At 43.6% G+C, this 20,599-nt stretch overlaps 1 protein-coding gene across 1 annotated transcript in view; it reads right to left on the bottom strand.

Annotated features, from left to right (window-relative positions):
- The window catches only part of LOC144591349 (EGF-like repeat and discoidin I-like domain-containing protein 3), a gene marked incomplete at both ends in the record, with an annotated part of 41,739 nt that extends 21,646 nt beyond the window's left edge, over window positions 1-20,093 (bottom strand). The window contains 3 exons of the mRNA XM_078395574.1: window positions 11,641-11,825; window positions 14,493-14,637; window positions 19,938-20,093. Coding sequence (XP_078251700.1) covers window positions 11,641-11,825; window positions 14,493-14,637; window positions 19,938-20,093 — 486 coding nt within the window. The remainder of the gene's footprint in view (window positions 1-11,640; window positions 11,826-14,492; window positions 14,638-19,937) is intronic.
- Between the last annotated feature and the right edge of the window lie 506 nt (window positions 20,094-20,599).

Raw genomic sequence — 20,599 nt, 5'->3', positions numbered from 1 at the left:
GACAAAGTCCCACATAGGAGATTGATGTACAAACTTAAAGCACACGGTATTGAGGGTTCAGTGTTGAGGTGGATAGAAAATTGGTTGGCGGACAGGAAGCAAAGAGTAGGAATAAACGGGTCCTTTTCGGAATGGCAGGCAGTCACTAGTGGGGTACCGCAAGGCTCAGTGCTGGGACCCCAGTTATTTACAGTGTATATTAATGATTTGGACGAGGGAATTGAATGCAACATCTCTAAATTTGCGGATGACACGAAGCTGGGTGGCAGTGTTAGCTGCGAGGAGGATGCTAGGAGGCTGCAGAGTGACTTGGATAGATTAGGCGAGTGGGCAAATGCATGGCAGATGCAATATAATGTGGATAAATGTGAGGTTATCCACTTTGGCGGCAAGAACAGGAAAGCAGAGTATTACCTGAATGGTGACCGATTGGGAGAAGGGGAGATACAACGTGACCTGGGTGTCATGGTGCACCAGTCATTGAAAGCAAGCATGCAGGTGCAGCAGGCAGTGAAGAAAGCGAATGGTATGTTGGCATTCATAGCAAGAGGATTTGAGTTTAGGAGCAGGGAGGTTCTGCTGCAGTTGTACAGGGCCTTGGTGAGACCGCACCTGGAGTATTGTGTGCAGTTTTGGTCTCCTAACCTGAGGAAAGACTTTCTTGCCTTGGAGGGAGTACAGAGAAGGTTCACCAGATTGATCCCTGGGATGGCGGGACTTTCATATGAGGAAAGACTGGATAGACTGGGCTTGTACTCGCTGGAATTTAGAAGACTGAGGGGGGATCTTATAGAAACATATAAAATTCTTAAGGGGTTGGAGAGGCTAGATGCGGGAAGATTGTTCCCGATGTTGGGGGAGTCCAGAACCAGGGGTCACAGCTTAAGGATAAGGGGGAAGTCTTTTAGGACCGAGATGAGAAAACATTTCTTCACACAGAGAGTGGTGAGTCTGTGGAATTCTCTGCCACAGAAGGTAGTTGAGGCCAGTTCATTGGCTATATTTAAGAGGGAGTTAGATGTGGCCCTTTTTGCTAAAGGGATCAGGGGGTATGGAGAGAAGGCAGGTACAGGCTACTGAGCTGAATGATCAGCCATGATCATATTGAATGGTGGTGCAGGCTCGAAGGGCCGAATGGCCTACTCCTGCACCTATTTTCTATGTTTCTATGTTTCTAGGCATTGCAATATTACATGTAAGGCATTATTATCTTAGTTTAGTTTAGTTTAATTTTAGTTTGGAGATACAGCACAGAAAGAGGCCCTTTGGCCCACCGGGTCTGTGCCGCCCAACGATCCCCGCACATTAACACTATCCTACACCCACTTGGGACAATTTTTACATTTACCAAGTCCATTAACCGACAAACCTGTACGTCTTTGGAGTGTGGAAGGAAACCGAAGATCTCGGAGAAAACCCACGCAGATCATGGGGAGAACGTACAAACTCCATACAGACAGCACCCGTGGTCAGGATCGAACACGGGTCTCCGGCGCTGCATTTGCTGTAAGGCAGCAACCGCTGTGCCACCATGACCGCCCTAATCTGAAATTAAGCTCCATGCTCCCTTCAATGAGATCTGCTGGAACTTCAACCTATTTTTATCAAAAATGTAAAATGTATATCAGCATTTTTGTTGTGTGGAACATTAGAATACTGAATAGGCGTTGTAGACAGAAACTCTTATCCTAGATTTCCTACCCACATTCCACTCTGTGTTAATGCTGTTGGAATTAGGCCGGACATATTTTTGAGGCTTACTCTAATTAGGTGGCGAGACCAAATAGCACCATACAGTTTGTACCGTTGGCAAAGCCTGAATATGCAGAAATTCAGCAGTACAGGCAACATGCCAGGGAACACTTAAGTGAGGAAAATGGAGTGCCAAATCAATTGTGAATTCATCAATGCACAAAATCAAACAATTTTATTATTGATTCTGCACTGAACTCTGCTACGAGTATTTTCTGGAGACATTTGAAGCCAGTTGCCATTTCTGGCTCCTTCGAGAGTGCAAGGTACTTACCCAGAGGTCATTCAGGAGGCGGAACTTCATAAGTTCATAAGTTACAGGAGCAGAATTAGGCCATTTGGCTCATCAAGTCTACTCCGTCATTCAATCATGGCTGATCTCTCTCAACCCCATTCATTTCCCTCTCAACCCCATTCTCCTGCCTTTTCCCCACAACCCTTGGCAGCCGTACTAATCAAGAATCTGTCAATCTGCGCCTTAAAAATACCCAGTGGCCTGGCCTCCACAGCCGTCTGTGGCAATGCATTCAGATTCAACACCCTCTGACTACAGTGACTTGTGCCAACTCTCTGCAAATGTATTTGAGCTAAACCCATTCCTAGTACTTTTCCCTGCACAGCTACAATTCTTCCTCAATATAATTTCCATCAGCAAGGAGTCACTTCCATCGGTTCATCATTTCACCTACAGTAGATTATTTATTTATCCAATAGAAATTGAATAACAGCTGGTTATTACTGTGATTTAGTTAATTTTGTAATATTCTTCTCAACTCTCCCTTTTTCCCCCTAAGATATCCGTTTAGTAAACATGGATTCCGCCCGCTGTCATGGATGGATCCCTCATCCGGATCTTGTCTACGTCCCACAGTTCTGCTCCCACTCCCACTCCCCCAGATGCAACAAGGATTGTGTTCCCCTGGTCCTCACCTTTCACCCCGCCAGCCACCGCATCCAACACATCATCCTCTGACATTTCCGTCACCTCCAAAGTGAACCCACCACCAGTCCCATCATTCCATCTCCATCCGATTCCACCTCCACCAGAGATCGCTCCCACCGCAATTCCTTGGTTCACTCACCCACTTTCCACCTAAAAAAACCGCCTCCTCCCCAGGTACTTTCCCCTCCAACCCCAGGAGCTGCAACACCTTTCCCTATCTCTCCTCCGTCACCTCCATCTAGGGACCCCAGCAGTCCCTCCAGGTGCAAAGGAGGTTCACATGCCCCTCCTTTAACATCATCTACCTCATGTGGCCTCCTGTATATTGGCAAGGCCAAGCACAGAGTTGGAGACTATTTTGCTGAAGGCTTGCACTTGGAACGCCAATCCTATCGGATCTCTTGATTGCGAATCATTTCATGTCCCATTCCCATACTGACCTTTATGTCCTGTGCCTCCTCCATTGCCAGAGCAAAGGCCACACACAAACTGGAGGAGCAGCACCTCTTATTCCGCTTGGGTAGCTTACAACACAATGGTAGGAACATTGATTTCTCAACTTTTAGGTAACTACAACTCCCCTCCCCACCTTCACCCCCTCCCCAGTGCCTCACCTGGACCCACATCTATTTCTCCCCTCACCTTCCACCTGCATTCCTTCCTCCAGCTTCACATTTTCACAACTCTTCAATCCTCTTGTCTCACACCTTCTGTCTTTCATCTCTGGGCTTTGTCCGTTTTTTGACCCCCTTCCACCTCCCCATATCCACCTATTATCTGCCAGGTTTTATCCAGCCCTCTCTTCTAGCTTTCTTTCAACCCCTCCCCCCACCCCCCCCAATCAGTCTGAAGAAGGGTCCCGACTGAAATGTCACCTATCCATTTTCTCCAGAGATGTTGCCTCAGCCACTGAGTTACTTCAGCATTTTGTGTCTTTTTTTTTCTAACTGTGACAGTTCTCTTTATTGCCTCCTGTGACTTGGTCATAAAAGTTAGGGGATCCCAACAAATACAATGACCACCTGTAGTAACTATCAGAATAAGTGTGGACAGAAAAGCATAATCTTTCTGACTCCCGGATTAATGGAACAATATCAATGCAGAAAATCAGGCATGAGGCTTCTCTGGAAAGCATTAGAGTGCGCAGAAGGGATGAGGGTTGGCGTGGACTCCGTGGGCCGGAGAGCCCATTTCTACACTGTATCTCAAAACTCAGCTAAACTAAAGACGTTGAAGCCTCAGAATTCAAGGATGTTCATTTAGGAAGGAGACGAGGAGAAATTTATTTAGTCAGAGGGTGGTGAATCTGTGGAATACTTTGCCAAGGAAGGCTGTGGAAGCCAAGTCAGTGGATATTTTTAAGGCAGAGCTAGATAGATTCTTGATTAATACAGGTGTCTGGGGTTATGGGGAGAAGGCAGGGGAATGGGGTTAAGAGGGAGAGATAGATCAGCCATGATTGAATGGTGGAGTAGATGATGGGCCGAATGTCCCAATGCTACTACTGTTCCTTATGACCTTATGAAGCGATAGTGAGGTCATGCGTCAGGAAGATAGCAACTAACTGTGATTGATGAAGATGAAGCGAAGGAGAAGGGAGGGCCAGGTTTTTCTGGTGGGGCTACATATTTCTCCACATTATATCCCCTGGACTTCTCAGGCAAGATTCTGGATGTTAACTGGCTTTAGCAGGACTTAGTTTGAGACTTCAGATCTGACAATACCATTTGACATCATCTACAAGGTCAAAGATTGAACTTTTATTTCTTCTTCCAGGTGTCATGCTTGCTTGCGCAGTGGTGTGTGTTCGTTTGGGAGAGGTTAGGAAGGGAATTAGATAAATTACTCTTAGTAAACCATCTTTTTAACCATCTTTCTCAGACAGGGTTTTGCCAGACAATGCTGGTCAAAAAGTTGGACTCAGGAGTCAGTAAGATGTTAATTCAACAGAAAGTGGTCCATTCAGACTTTCTTGAAGTAGCAAAGGCATGTGTATAGGTTAATGGCTGATGTAAGTTTTCCTTGGTTTGTGGGTGAATGGTAGAATAAGGGGTTAATTGGTGTAGGGTGAATAATATGGCATTAGTGTAGGATGAGTGTAGGTTGATGTTTGATAGTTGGAGGAGAACCAGTGCGCTCTAAAGAAGGGTCTCGGCCCAAATGTCACCCTTTCCTTCGCTCCAGAGATGTTGCCTGTCCCACTGAGTTACTCCAGCTTTTCGTGTCTAGCTGCGGACAATTTTAATGTTGTGTGACTCTGTGAAACTATTGTATTTCGTTACAAATTGATATGGAATGACTTGGAAATAAATTAGGTTTCTAAAATAGCACCATTCAGTAAGAGTTATCCAAGTAATATTTCCATTTCTCCAAATGGGAAGAAACAAACAGCAAATTTACCTCCACTTCCTATTTTGCTTTACTTAGTTCCTTTGATGTAAAGCCCTCACAATTTAAAGGATTTAACATAATATTTAATGGGAACATTTTATACAAGGATAATACATTATCCTTGTACATTTTCCAAGGATAATACATTATTTTCCCAAGAAACAGTGAAGAGTGAAGGAGTTCAGATAGGACTAAACTTTGGGCGGCACAGGAGCATAGCGGTAGACCTGCTGCCTTACAGCACCAGAGACCAGGGTTCAATCTTGGCTGTCTGTAAGATTGTCTGTTTCCTCCCACACTGAAAAGAAGTACATGTTTGTAGGGTAATTGGCTTTGATATAATTATATATTGTCCCTAGTGTATAGGATAGTGCTAGTGTGCGGGATGATCATAGGTCGGCCCAGACTCGGTGGGCCGAAGGGCCTGTTTCCGTGCTGTATCTTTAAAGTCTAAAAGGACTGGCGTTGAAAGTTACTAGCCCTGGATTATAAGGAAGTGACTGCAAGGGGAGGGAAGGCTAAGGAGAAGAAGTGAATAACAATAGGAAAAAAAACATGAAATTAAATTATTCACCACTACACAAATAGATTTGAATTATTTATTTTAGCATGAGAGTTCAGTTGCTTTACCACTACTCCCTAATCTCTTTCCCAAGCACAGGACTCCAGTTGCCTTGCATCCCACTTTACCCACATCAGACCTATTAGTTTCATGAACGGGGGAACTTCTGAGGATTGGAAATCTTTAAATCTTCGCACTGTGGTCAATCATCTGTTTAATTAACCTAATAAATAGTTGCCAGACATTTTGATCACAAGGGACGTCAGCCCATCTGTCAACTTTGAAGCCTGAAGGAATGAGTGCACCAGCCAACTGTTTAGAGTGTACATAAATCAGCCTCTGCACCTTCTCTTAATGAACAGAGGGAAATCAACACTTAACATAACATCTGCACTGACTGTGGTGAGGGGAATGCTAACCACACAGACAAAACTACTAATGGCTTTAATAAACAGTCAGTGCAGCAATTGAATTCATCTCTCTCCTCTGATTAGGTAAATAATGTAAGGTAATGTATGAGATAAAAAATAAATCTTGGTTGTAATCTGAATCATTGTTGCACAATATTTTTCACTTTATGCAAATTACACACTTCAGTCTACATAAAGATAGATTTTTTAAATTACACACTTATATTTTGCATTTGCTGAATTGATTACCTTGTTCGGGGAAATTGAATATATTGACCTCCTGAATTCTATTAATCTACTCGACCAATTGGACCCGTTGGGGCCCAAACCTCTCCTGCATTGGTGCATAGAAACATAGAAACATAGAAAATAGGTGCAGGAGTAGGCCATTCGGCCCTTCGAGCCTGCACCGCCATTCAATATGATCATGGCTGATCATCCAGCTCAGTAGCCTGTACCTGCCTTCTCTCCATACCCCCTGATCCCTTTAGCAAAAAGGGCCACATCTAACTCCCTCTTAAATATAGCCAATGAACTGGCCTCAACTACCTTCTGTGGCAGAGAATTCCACAGACTCACCACTCTCTGTGTGAAGAAATGTTTTCTCATCTCGGTCCTAAAAGACTTCCCCCTTATCCTTAAGCTGTGACCCCTGGTTCTGGACTCCCCCAACATCGGGAACAATCTTCCCGCATCTAGCCTCTCCAACCCCTTAAGAATTTTATATGTCCTCCCCCCCTCCCCTCTCTCCTCAACCCCCCCTTCCCCTCTCTCTTCTCCCCCACTCCCTCCTCCCTTCCTCCTCCCCTCCCCCTCCTTTTAAACTTTAAAATGTGAATAACAAAAAATATTATACCGATTTCAATAAAACTACTTGCATTATCACTAAAGTGACAATGGTGAGTAAGGTGGGCCTACAATTGTCGCGCTATCGTGTACCGTTTTGGCTGAAGTTCAGTCACAAACAAGATAACAAACGAGAGTTTTGGTATATAGATTGCACCAGTATATTCCTTATTCTAATTTTCCTCACCAAGGAAATTAAGTTGAAAAACAACAAACACTGGGCATAAGAACATTTTGTGGCCTTTCATATTTCTCAAGGTCTTGGAGGCCTCAAAGTCTAATTGGAATTTAAAAAAAATTCTCAAAAATAAAATTAACACGGTGGCGCAGCGGTAGAGTTGCTGCCTTACAGCGCCAGAGACCCGGGTTTGATCCTGACTACAGATGCTGTCTGTACAGAGCTTGTACGTTCTGCCCGTGGACAGTGTCAATCGTCTCCGGGTGTTAACTCTAAAAGTCTTAAGTGTAAAGTCTATATTCTCAAACAACATGTTGATGGATTTATTTTGATTTTGGTTCCACATCCAGCAAACATTGCCCCCACAATCAAGACTGCACTTGTGTAATAACTTGGTGTCTCCAACTTATTTCACAAAATGCTGGAGTAACTCAGCAGGTCAGGCAGTATCTCAGGAGAGAAGGAATGTGTGACGTTTCAGGTCGAGACCCTTCTTCAGACTGCTTTCTTGTGTCTCCTACTGATGTGTGGAAGCAGATTGTTCATATGTGGGGCTTATTTTGAATTTTTCTGATTTAAGTTGATCTTTTTCAGGAATATACTTTTCAAAATGTACTGATCTTCCCACAGACCTCATAAGGCTGATAAATCAAGAAAGATTAAATTTAAGATTTAAGCCCAATTAAAAGGGAAATGTTTTCAGGACAATGGCTGTGGCAAGAGGAAAATCTATTTTTCTGTGGAAAGTTATCGTATAATGATTCCCAACTTGCTCAGATAAAGATCCATATCCATGGACTTGTTCAAATGTCTATTAAATGTTATTACAGTACCTGGCTCAACTATCTCCTATGGCAGTTCGATAAGGTTCCATATGTTGACGTGACGACATTAATACTTATATGAATCAACAACTGAATCTGCACTTTGCCTCCAACCTCCCTTGTTTTCTCAACTCCCACTCACAGAATCTGCTGGATTTAACCTTATCAAAAATAAAATACAGAAAGCAGTGAATATATTCGGTAGACCCAGCAGCATCAGTTCAGAGAGACAGGTTAGTGATATCGATGATAGGTTATTGACCTAAGACTTTAACCCTAATCTCAGTTTCAGTTCAGTATATTGTCACGTGTATCGAGGTACAGTGAAATGCTTTTATTGCGTGCTAACCAGTCAGCGGAAAGGCAAAACACGATTACAATCACGCCATGTACAGTGTACAGATACATGATAAGGGAATAAGATTTAGTGCAAGGTAAAGCCAGCAAAGTCCGATCAAGGATAGTCCGTGGGTAGATAAGGTAGATAGTAGTTCAGGACCGCTCTCTGGGTGTGGTAGGATGATTCAGTTGCCTGATAACAGCTGGGTAGAAACTGTCCCTAAATCTGGAGGTGTGCATTTTCACACTTCTATACCTTTTGCCTGTTTCTCTCTGCGCTGATGTTAGTTCCAACTTTGTTTGTCTTTCTGATTTCCAAGACACAGAGACTTTCATTTAATCGTTATGTCCTCCATACTATTATACAGCGAATCAGATATTGGTTGGACATCCTACTGTGCAATCTCTCTGAACTGCTGCAATGATCAGGTATTTAGTACACCTTTCGCACATGGAAAACCTCATCTCGCAACCTTTTCCATCTTGATTTTGATTTTCACTCTCCAATGATATTTCAACCCTGGGCTTTACTTCTGGTCTGGTCTCTATAACCAAATGTAAATTTACAGACACATTTAGCCCGAACAAGCAGTGCTTCTTTTGTAGATCAAAGGTTCACGCAATACTATGGGTTGCTGTAAATCATCCGAGTATTTAATTTTTTTTAGTTGTACCGTCACAAAAAAACCAGTTAATAAGCAATATTGATGAAAAGTGGAATAATTTTTTTTTAACCTCAGAGTCATACAGCATGGAAAGAGGCCCTTCGGTCCAACTTACCCGTGCTGACCAAGATGCCCCATCTACACTAGTCCTACCTGCCCGCATCTGGCTAAACCTTTCCTATCCATGTACTTGTTCAAATGTCTATTAAATGTTATTACAGTACCTGGCTCAACTATCTCCTATGGCAGTTCGACCCATATACCTGCCACTCGTGGTTGCCAATAAAACAACACTTACTTTAAGATATTCTACTCACTTGCAGACACATATTCTAGTGAAATACAATATAACACCACCTGGGTGATAATGTAAATGCATTTTTTAAACAGGAACAACAATGAGTTGGGCTGAGGGATATATTTCCATGCTGTATGACTCTAAGAAATTGTTGCGGCCTTGGCAGAGAAATTTACATCATCTTCAGGGCCGCGCGGTAGTGTAGCGGTAGAGTTGCTGCTTTACAGTGTCAGAGACCTGGGATAGCCCCTAACTATGGGTGCTGTCTGTACGGAGGCTGTACATTCTTCCCGTGACCGCGTGGGTTTTCGTTTCTCCGGGTGCTCCAATTTCCTCCTGCATTCCAAAGACGTTCAGGTTTGTAGGTTAATTGGCTTCGGTAAAATTATATAATTGTGCCTAGTGTGTAGGATAGTGCTAGTGTTCAGAGATCGCTGGTCAGCAAGGACTCAGTGGGTCGAAGGCCCGTTTCTGTGCTGTATCTCGAAACTAAGCTAATCTTCAGCTGCAGGCGAGGTCACTGGAAGACAGTAAGGTAGCTGGACTTTGGAGATACAGCATGAAACCAGGCCCTTCAGCGTACTGAGTCTGCACCGATCAGTGATCACCCCATACATTAGCACTATCCGACACACGAGGGACAATTTATAATTTTACAGAAGCCAATTAACCTACAAACCTGTACGTCTTTGGAGTGTGGGATGAAACTGGAGCACCTGGAGAAAACCATGCAGTCACAGGAAGAACATTAAAAACTCTGTACAGACAGCTCCCCTAGTCAGGATCGAACCTGGGTCACTGACAACAACTCTACCTCTGCGCCACAGTGGTGCCCTATAGGTTAATGGACTTTGTCTATGGAATTCATTATCTACAATGCTGGGAACAATATTCTGTACTCCGTATCTATCCCTTTGCTCTATCTATTGTACTTGAATTTGACTTGATCATATTTATGATTAAGTCAAATGATCAAGTCGTATTACCTGATCTGATTGAATAGCATACAAAACAAAGCTTTCCATATTACTTCGGTACCTGTGATAATAATACACCTGAACCTAAATTGTAGAGAAGGGTACATTTACAATGCTTTAGACATTTAGACAGGGACATGGCTAGGAAAGTTTCAAAGGGATATGGATAAAACGCAGGCAAATGGGATGAGTATAGATAGATAACATGTTCAGCATGGACAATCTGGGCCAAAGGACCTGTTTCCATTCTGTATAACGCTGCTTTGTCTCAATACTTTCTTCCCACTCTCACAATACATGGCAAGGGCTGGTATGGTGGCGCAGCGGTAGAGTTGCTGCCTTAAGTGCTTGCAGCGCCAGAGACCCAGGTTCAATCCCGACTACGGGTGCTGTCTGTACGGAGTTTGTACTTTCTCCCCGTGACCGTGTGGGTTTTGTCCAAGATCTTCGATTTCCTCCCAAACTCCAAAGACGCACAGGTTTGTAGATTAATTGGCTTGGGTTTGTATACTTGGTATTAGTGTAAATTGTTTCTAGTGCGCGTGGGCTTGTGTTAATGTGCGGGAATTGCAGGTCGGCGTGGACCCGGTGGGCCGAAGAGCCTGTTTCTGCTCTGTATCTCTAAACTAAACTAAATATACACTCTTGATGTATTTTTTGGTTAGAAATCAATCTATCCCCTGCTTTAATATATTCATTGACTTAACCTCAACAGCCTTTTGTCATTGGAAGTAACAGGTCCAATACTCATGTGAAGAAGTTTCTCCTTAACTCAGTCCTAAATGTCTTACTCCCTATCCTGAGACTGTGACCTCTGGTTCCAGACCTCCCAGTTAAGAGAACCATCCTCTCGGCAGGTCGCGACAGAATTGTGAAATAGCACGACTTGAAAAGAAATTGTACTGTTTTCGGTTAAAACGGCAAAGAACGTGGTAAACCATGAGGAAGGTTTCAAAATGCAATGTATTGAGTAGCGAAAGATGGAATGTTTCCAGTGATTGAAGACAACCAAATCATGTAAAAACCTGAAGATTAACGATTCAGGAGATGAGGCAGGGGGAACATTTTAAAATGGGTCAAAGTGAGGCTGGAGAATGCACACGTTCCAGCATTGTAAATGCAAAATGAAATGATGGAATGCTTGATGTTTAACACTTCCCCTCATCCCAAAGGATTTCAATAGTAGGGCAAGAATATAAAGAAGAAATGAGCAAAGGCATTGCAACACTCACTTAAAGCATGGATAAAGATTCATTAGGGAACAAAGTATATTTCAATATTTGGGACTAAAGTCATTAAAAGCCATTTTCTAAATTACCGGAGCCAGGAGTTCATTACTGGGTTGTACGTGGATTTGTTTTAATTTGAGGTCTTTTACACATCATTGATTCGTAGCAGAGGCATGGAAGGTGTTAAGGCATGCATGGTTCATGGAAGCACGATATTCTCAAATACCTGCAGCCATTGTGACTGATCGCTGCGCCCTGATGTCCAAGCATTAATCTTTCCCTGTTTATCCAGGCGAGCTTTCGAGGATTCCCATGTAAACATGTCCATGTTTAAGGTCCTAAAGGTGTTGGAAGCGGTAATCTGATAATCCTGGATATGTCCTGATTTCATCCCCAGAGGTTCTGAACAGCCTATAAGAAAAGAATAGCTTTAAAATAGAATGACAAATTACCTTTAGTAACCCGGTGCAATAATTCACTAGACTTACATTTAAAGTGCAATCGCCACAGTGATGTGAATGTTTTATACTAGACCTGTACAAAGCTGTGCTGTGACCACATTTGGCACAGTCAGCAGTTTTTGAACACTGCACTTGGGAAGGATATATTGGTCTTGAGCAGGTGCAAGATAGATTTACCAGAAAAAAACATCCAAATCCCAAACATCCCTTTACAAGCGGAGATCAGCCAACTCGGGTTGTGTTCTGTGAAATTCAAAAGGATTAGGGGTTGACTAGATCGAGGTTTTCAAGACGTTACTTCATTCCTGAAGCAGGGAATAACTACACAAGACATTTGCTCCCAGGCTGCCTTTCAGCCCATTGCCAATGTGAGCCAAAAGGTTCTTAGAGAGGTCTATCGGCAAATGGACAACTATATAATGAACTATTCTTGTGTAAACTGTAGGCCAGATTACCGACAGTCTGAAGAAGGGTCTCGACCCGAAACATCACCCATTCCTTCTCTTCAGAGATGCTGCCTGTCCCGCTGAGTTACTCCAGCATTTTGTGCATCTTCGGTTTAAACCAGCATCTGCATTTCCTTCCTCCACAGGCTAGATTGCCTTTCAGGAAACAATCTATCATTAATTTAAAAAAGGCAAAGAATTTTAACCCTCTCTACCTGGAATGGAGTTTACATTCACACCTCCCTGTGAATTATGTTCACAGTCAAGAGAGAGCTAGATAGAGCTCTTAAGGATAGCGGAGTCAGGGGGTATGACAGGGAGAAGGCAGGAACGGGGTACTGATTGAGAATGATCAGCCATGATCATATTGAATGGTGGTGCGGGCTCGAAGGGACGAATGGCCTACTCCTGCACCTATTGTCTATTGTCTATTTACTAAATGGACAGCAGTAGATTTATACTACATACTATTTTAGCCTGCACTCTTTCTGATCTGTACAAGTCCTGTTGATGTCACCGGAATTGGACTGCAATGATAATTTATTCCCTAGAAATGAAAGTCGTGCGTTGTTGCAGGCTGAATCAGGTCAGAATGGGATCAACCCTGGAAGAGTGTGTTCGCTGTTTGACCAGGTGCAGCAACACTGCGTTGTCGGATCCCTTCCGGAACGTTTATGTCCCTCTTGCCATTGCTGCTTTTCTTTTCTTTTCCTGAATGTAAGGTCTGTGAGGCTCTCGCTTTGTATTTCTGAGGCTCCTCGTTGTTCTCTAACACGCAATTGGCATTGACCCCTCAAAGTGGTCGCTTTGTTTATTCTGCTTAAACAAGGGACTGCAGATGCTGGTTTACACAAAACGACACGAAGCGTGTTGTGGATAGTAATAGAAATATCATTCAAAAGTCCAGAGAACTGCCAGTCTGGTACCACCAAAGTCTGACACGTGCTTGATTATCAGAGTTTTACTGCATACAGGAATGGGTAGTCAACATGGGGGAGGGATGGGTGGTTAGTGCGGGGTAGTGGGTCAGAGAAGGATCAGTGATCAGTGATCAGTGTGGGGAAATGGGTCAGAGAGGCATCAGTGATCACTGTGGTGAAATGGGTCAGGTAGGGATGGGTGGTCAATGTGGGGGAGGGACGGATGGTTGGTGTGGAGGAGGGATGGATTGTTGGTGTGGGGGAGAGATGGGCGCTTAGTGTGGGGGAGTGGGTCAGAGAGGATCAGAGGTCAGGCAGTGTGTGAGGACTGAGTTCCCACTAACCCTATCCGATAATCGGAGCCCTGGTTCCTGCACTTTCTTTAAACGCATCAAGCATCGATCCCTGTGCTCTCTTTAAAATGACAGGCCTGTTTCTCAAGCTCCCTTTGAACTGACTGGGTTCACTGTAAAAAAAATTCGCAATACCGCTTAAAAACGAATTGAAAGCGTGTTGTGGTATTTATAGAAATAACATTCAAAAGTCCAGAGAACTGCCAATCTGGTACCACCAAAGTCCCACACATGCTTGATTATCAGAGTTTTACTGCTACTGCAGTCGAACTGAGCTCAGCTAATGAAACCGTTTGATGTGTGGATAGCACTGAGGAGTAAAAGGTGGCTGAAAGGCTTCTGTACGAAAATCTCTATTTATAGTTGGGATTGGAAACGTAACTAAACAGATGGAGAAAGCAGGCCAACCAAGACAGTGAAGATGCTGAAAGAAATCAGCACACTTGCACTCTGTTACACCTGCCAGAGCTTCTCACAAAGGGCCACATACAGCAAATTCAAAGGCCGAGCAGCAATCTTTAGCCATAATGATTGGTTTCTGAAACAAATTAACTGCAAGGTTCCTTATACTTGTTGAGTAACATGCCATTTTTTGCCCTGTAACTAAAACAGGAGACATTTCATCTGCGTGGCCACTTGCCACGAAACCAACAAATTTAGATCTTGATTCCATAAACTCTCACTGAAACCTGTGAAATAACTACTTGTGCGATGAATGTGCATAACTAGTCATTAATCACACCTGCTAGTCCCACAAGCCTGATACCAATGACATCAATCGGAACAAACCCACTCCTGTAAAGTTAATGTATAATTCATAGCTTTAACAAAATCAATCCTTTTGAAATCAACAATCTTCTGCCAAAAAAAGGGCCAAAATGCATTAATTTAAGATTACCTGACATCTCACAGCCAAGCAGCTCCATCCTCAGTGTACAGTGTCTCCTGCAGACCTGGGGATAGAGTCGTATGAACTGGGCCTCGATGGGAGGATTAAATGAATTTGCATGTGGGGTGTTGTTGTCACCATTTCCACGGAAAACCTGCAGTATTTCAGAAGGAAAATGCAATCAATTAATTTATTGATGTAGCAGGTCTTTGTCCGTTAAAATTTGACTTTAACTACAGAGAGAGAGAGAGAGATTAGTGTGACTGTTAAATACAGTTTATTTGCTATAGATATCGCCTGACCTGCTGAGTGTTTCCAGCATTTTTTGCTTTATTTTAGACACGTCATGATATGGCAAACATCATAGTAATGTTTAAGAGGCTTTTAAATAGGCACTTAGTAGTGCAGTGATTACAGATATGGATCTTATGCAGGCAGATGAGATCAGTTAAACTTGGCATCATGTTCGGCACAAACATTGCAGGCCGTTCAATGCTGTACTGTTCCACGCTCTTTCCTCTACTTCTATCACTGGATCTAAACAAACTTGTAATTAACAATCTGTACACTTCATTATCACTGAGGTGTTTACAATAGATAGTCACAGGCACCTTTCAAATTTTTTTATGAGGGCCAATTTTTATAAAGTGTCGCAAAAAAAGGGCGGCACGGTAGCGCAGCGGTAGAGTTGCTGCTTTACAACGAATGCAGCGCCGGAGACTCAGGTTCGATCCTGACTACGGGTGCTGCACTGTAAGGAGTTTGTACGTTCTCCCCGTGACCTGCGTGGGTTTTCTCCGAGATCTTCGGTTTCCTCCCACACTCCAAAGACGTACAGGTATGTAGGTTAATTGGCTGGGTAAATGTAAAAATTGTCCCCAGTGGGTGTAGGATAGTGTTAATGTACGGGGATCGTTGGGCGGCACGGACTTGGAGGGCCGAAAAGGCCTGTTTCCGGCTGTATATATATGATATGATGATATGATATTCAGATGAAAGTCAGAACCAAATAACTATGTCTTTAACGTTTTGATCTTAGAAATAATGCTATCAACATCAATGACTAGATCAGTTCACACAAAGAAACATTTATATAATATGGAGTGTTTCTATTCAACATTGGCAGATCTTTCTAGTAACAACTTGAATATTGTTAGCATTAAGGGCCTGTCCCAGTTCGGCGATTTTTAAGGCGACTACAGGCGACTAGGCTGTCGCCGCACGGTGGCCGGTGTGTCGCGTGGTGTTGCGGGCATGGTCGTGAGTGGTCTCCAAAAAGTTGTTGCTTTTTTCTGGTCGTCACGGAAAATTTTCCAGGTTCAAAAATGTTCGGCGACAGCTGGCTTGACGCCAATGTTCGTAGCTTGTCACCTCCTGTAGTGGGCGCTGTTGTAGGTTGTCGCCAGGTTGTCGCCAGGTGACTTAGGTTGTCGCCGGTGCTGATCCACCTTTTATACGAATTTTGTTTGTTTGAATAAAGTAAATTTTGGACATTTTGACAAAAGATTGATGTTTGAAGTTATTGTATTTCAGAGTAGTTTCTCAAGGCATCTCTTTCAAATATTTAAATTTCATTTATTTAGACCTATAAAACGAACACAAACACAAACATTGCACTGCATTGAAAAGCAAACTCTTTTCATTTATTTTGACATTGCACTGCATTGGGTCTCTTCAGGGACAAGGGCTTCAACCACACAGACCTCTCCTTGGGCTTCTTCTTCCCCATTCTTCTTGTCCTTCTGTCTTACAGAATTTTAAGCATGAGGGCCGCTGCAAGCAGCAAGGGCTTGTTCTTCTTGTAAGAGCAATGCCATCATATGTTGCTCCATGGCAGTCATGATGCAGAATGATTGGAAACTCTACCCACACCCCTTTGGCGCCAAAATTACGTGGAATGGCTACCCCCGTTGTCATCAGTTGTGCCCTGACAGGGTCGTAGCTTGCCGAGGGTGGAGGTAGGGTGGCTTCGGTTGTCGTAGCTTGTCGTAGGCGCTGTCGTAGGTGGACGTCCTAAGTTGCGACGACTGGGTCGCCGGTTGTCGGTAGTTTGCCATCTACTAGGTGGTAGGTTGGCGTAGCTTGTCATAGACATTGTCGTAGGAGGAGTCCAATCGCCGGTTTTTCGACGACCTGCTACGACTTTGACAATCGCCGGCAGTCGCCTTTAAAAATCGCCGAACTGGGACAGGCCCTTAAATTATCCATCCAATCATGCACATGGGGGCGGTCACGGTGGTGCAGCGGTGGAGTTGCTGCCTTACAGCGAATGCAGTGCCGGAGACCTGGGTTCGATCCCGGTGCTGGCTGTACAGAGTTAGTACGTTCTCTCTCTGTGACCTGCGTGGGTTTTCTCCGAGATCTTCGGTTTACTCCCACACTCCAAAGACGTACAGTTTTGTACGTTAATTGGCTTGGTAAATATAAAAATTGGTCCTAGTGGTTGGAGGATGGTGTGAATGTGTGGGGATCGCTGGTCGGCACGGACCAGGTGGGCCGAAGGGCCTGTTTTCGCGCTGTATCTCTAAAACTAAAAGTAAACTCAAGCAGAACATACATAAACCTCTCTGTTAGAAGTTCCCTGAATTATTGAGGCTAATTTAATGCCACAAACTAAGAATAACCACTATGAATTATAACCAACTATTGAGAGTGTTGGCAAAGAATTAAAGCACAAAGACAGGAAATTAAAGACACTGGATCTTATAATTTAACTATAGTACCTCAACCCACTTATTCAATTCAATGAGTAAATGGAAACACATGAAAGGAGGATATTGGCTAAATGCAGGGGCAAGTGGGACTAGTGTAGATGGGACATGTGGGTCGATGTGGGCAAGTTGGGCCGACATTGTATAACTGTGTGGCTCTATGACGCTAGGTGAAAAGAAATTGATTTACTCATAAAAATGTTAAATTATCTATTTTTCCGAGGTACTGACTTATTACACCGTGTTTGGTGATGATTTACACAAAATCGGATCAATTAGCCACTCTGTCTAAGGAGAGTGCTGGTGCACTACCAGTGATTAAAGTGCCCAAAGTGTCAACAAGAAGAATAAAGGGACGTTGTCTGCCCTGACAATGAATCTATCAGTGCTCACTGTCATGTGAGTCTGTAGAATTCTTTGCCACAGAAGGCTGTGGAGGCCGCCAGTGGATATTTTTAAGGCAGAGATAGATAGATTCGTGATTAGCACGGGTGTCAGAGGTTATGGGGAGAAGGCTGGAGAATGGGGTGAGGAGGGAGAGACAGATCAGCCATGATTGAATGGCAGAGTAGACTTGATGGGCCAAATGGCCTAATTCTGCTCCTATCCCTTATGACCTTGTGTCACTAGATCGTGAAACTGGCAGGTTTGGGGTGATTGAACACAGACAGTTTAACACAAAACTCCCAGTCGCTGCCAGAAATGCAGTCCTCCCTCAGAGGCTGCCACAGCTTGTCATCTTCTGCACAAAATCAAGCAAAATTAGTTGAGACAATAAGCAGTTTAAGCTCTTTTAAGTGGTTGCCTTGAAGTAAAATATCCTCAAAATCTAACATTTGTTGCATGAAGTCTAATTTTAAATTTTGGCAAAGCAAATTCTGGCCCACAAAAAAACCTATATTTTTGAATCTCTCGGCATGTAAATAAAATTCAATGTGTATTTATGACATATATCTATTTCTATCATAAATTGTGTGTGTGTTCCAATCTTTATTTATCACTTGATTAAAAATTGGAAAAGATAATTAAAAATCATGTTATTGTCTTCCTGGTGTGTCATCTGCAAGACCTTTAAAGGTCTACGCAGCCCGCTTGAAGACATTACAGGTACCATGTGTCCGGTGTCCGGAGGAGTCCAGATCCAGGGGTCACAGTTTAAGGAGGAGGCCATTTAGGACTGAGATGAGGAAAAACCTTTTCACCCAGAGAATATGTGGAATTCTCTGCCACAGAAGGCAGTGGAGGCCAATTCACTGGATGCATTCAAGAGAGAGTTGGATATAGCTCTTAGGGCTAACGGAATCAAGGGATATGGGGAAAAAGTAGGAATGGAGTACTGATTTTCGATGATCATCCATGATCATATTGAATGTTAGTGCTGGCTCGAAGGGCTGAATGGCCTACTCCTTAACACTCCTTAGCACCTATTTTCTATGTTTCTAGGTGTCAGGATTTTTTGATCGAAAGATACAGTATGGAGACATCCCATTGGCCTACCGAGTCCTTGCCGACCATCGATCACCCAGTCACACTGGTTTTATATTATCCCACTTACACATCCACTTCCTAAACACAAAGGGTCAATTTACAGAGGCCAGTTAACCTGCAAACTCACAGGCCTTTGGGATAGAACATCATAAAATCGTAAGTGATAGGAGAAGAATTAGGCCATTCGGCCCATCAAGTCTCCTCCGCCTTTCAATCAAACATTGACCATAGAACTGTACAACATAAGAACAGGTCCTTCAGCCCACTAGGTCTGTGCGGAACATGATGCCAAAACCTTATCTACCTGCACATGTCCATGACCCTCTATTCCCTGCATAACCATATGCCTCGTCTCTTAAATGCCACTATTGTGTCTGCCACAACCACCAGTGCATTCCAGGTGTAGGAGGAAACCAGAGAACCTGGAGGATACCCACAGGGTCACAGGAAGAAAGTGCAAACTCTACACAGAGAGAATCCGAGGTCAGGATAATCCCGGATCTTTAGTGTTGTGAGGCAGCATCTCTATCAGGTGTGCCACTGTGCCGCCAAGATTTAGATTTTTTTTTTAGATTTAGAGATACAGCGCAGAAACAGGCCCTTCGGCCCACCGGGTCCACGCCGCCCAGCGATCCCCACACACTAACACTATCCTACACACACTAGGGACAATTTTTACATTTGCCCAGCCAATTAACCTACATACCTGTACGTCTTTGGAGTGTGGGAGGAAACCGAAGATCTCGGAGAAAACCCACGCAGGTCACGGGGAGAACGTACTAACTCCGTACAGACGGCGCCCGTAGTCAGGATCGAACCTGAGTCTCCGGCGCTGCATTCGCTGTAAGGCAGCAACTCTACCGCTGCGCCACCGTGCCGCCCACTAGATGAATTGAGTTGAACTGGCAACTGACTGAACCCTCTGCCGTGACCTGCGTGGGTTTTCTCCGAGATCTCTGCTTTCCGCCCACACTCCAAAGACGTGCAGGTCTGTAGGTTAATTGGGTTCTGTAAATTTTACAATTGTCCCTAGTGTGTAGGGTAGTGCTAGCGTCCGGGATGATCGCCGGTTGTTGTGGACTCAATGGGCCTTTTTCCACACCATATCTCTAAAGTCTAAATTCTAAAGAAGAATGAAGATAGAAATTAGGCACCAAAAGTACGAACCATATCTCTGCAAATCCTGGTATTTGTTATTGATGATGTTTACATAAAAGCATATGGACGAAATGTATTTCAAATATCTTCAGCTTACCATATCCTCATAGGTGCCTTTTACTTTGTAAGTAGTCCAGGTTTTGCCATCGCCACTGTAAGCAATCTTGTACGATTTTACGTATTCGGGGCTGCCAAGTCTCTTAGCACCCTGACTAATCAATCCTGTGATTCTCATTGTGCGTTGCAGGTTAATCTGAAAGAGAATTTTTTTTTAAACAATTATAGCAATATGCTTGTGTCCTTAAGACTCTACAGGATTTCTGACACAGAATTAGGGTCAAAGTATTAACAAGCTACACGATGTCTTATCCCCCAGTCTTTTCAAGAAATAGTGTAATGTGTTAGCTTTTACAGCAAACACTTGGAAGGAACACCACCTCTCAGCTCCTATTTAATGCGTTATTCCTTCTTTGATACAGCATAAAAATCCGGAAACTACTTCTCCAATGTCACTTTGCAAGTGTTTGCTCCCATTTTCTCAAGGACCGTTAGCTTAGTTTAGCGTGAAAACAGGCCATTCGGCCCACTAAGTCGACTCTATCACCCGTTCACAGTAGTTCTATGTTATCCCACTTTTGCACCCACTCCCTACACACTAGGAGCAATTCACAGAAACCAATTAACCTTCAAACCCGAAAGTCTTTGGAATGTGGGTGGAAGTCGAAGCGCCTGGGGGAAACCCATGTGGTCACAGGGACA

The sequence above is a fragment of the Rhinoraja longicauda genome, unplaced genomic scaffold (genome assembly GCF_053455715.1).
Source record: "Rhinoraja longicauda isolate Sanriku21f unplaced genomic scaffold, sRhiLon1.1 Scf000893, whole genome shotgun sequence".
Lineage (NCBI taxonomy): Eukaryota > Metazoa > Chordata > Chondrichthyes > Rajiformes > Arhynchobatidae > Rhinoraja > Rhinoraja longicauda.
The sequence above is the reverse complement of the archived record's forward strand: the minus strand, read 5'-3'. Positions and strand labels throughout refer to the sequence as shown.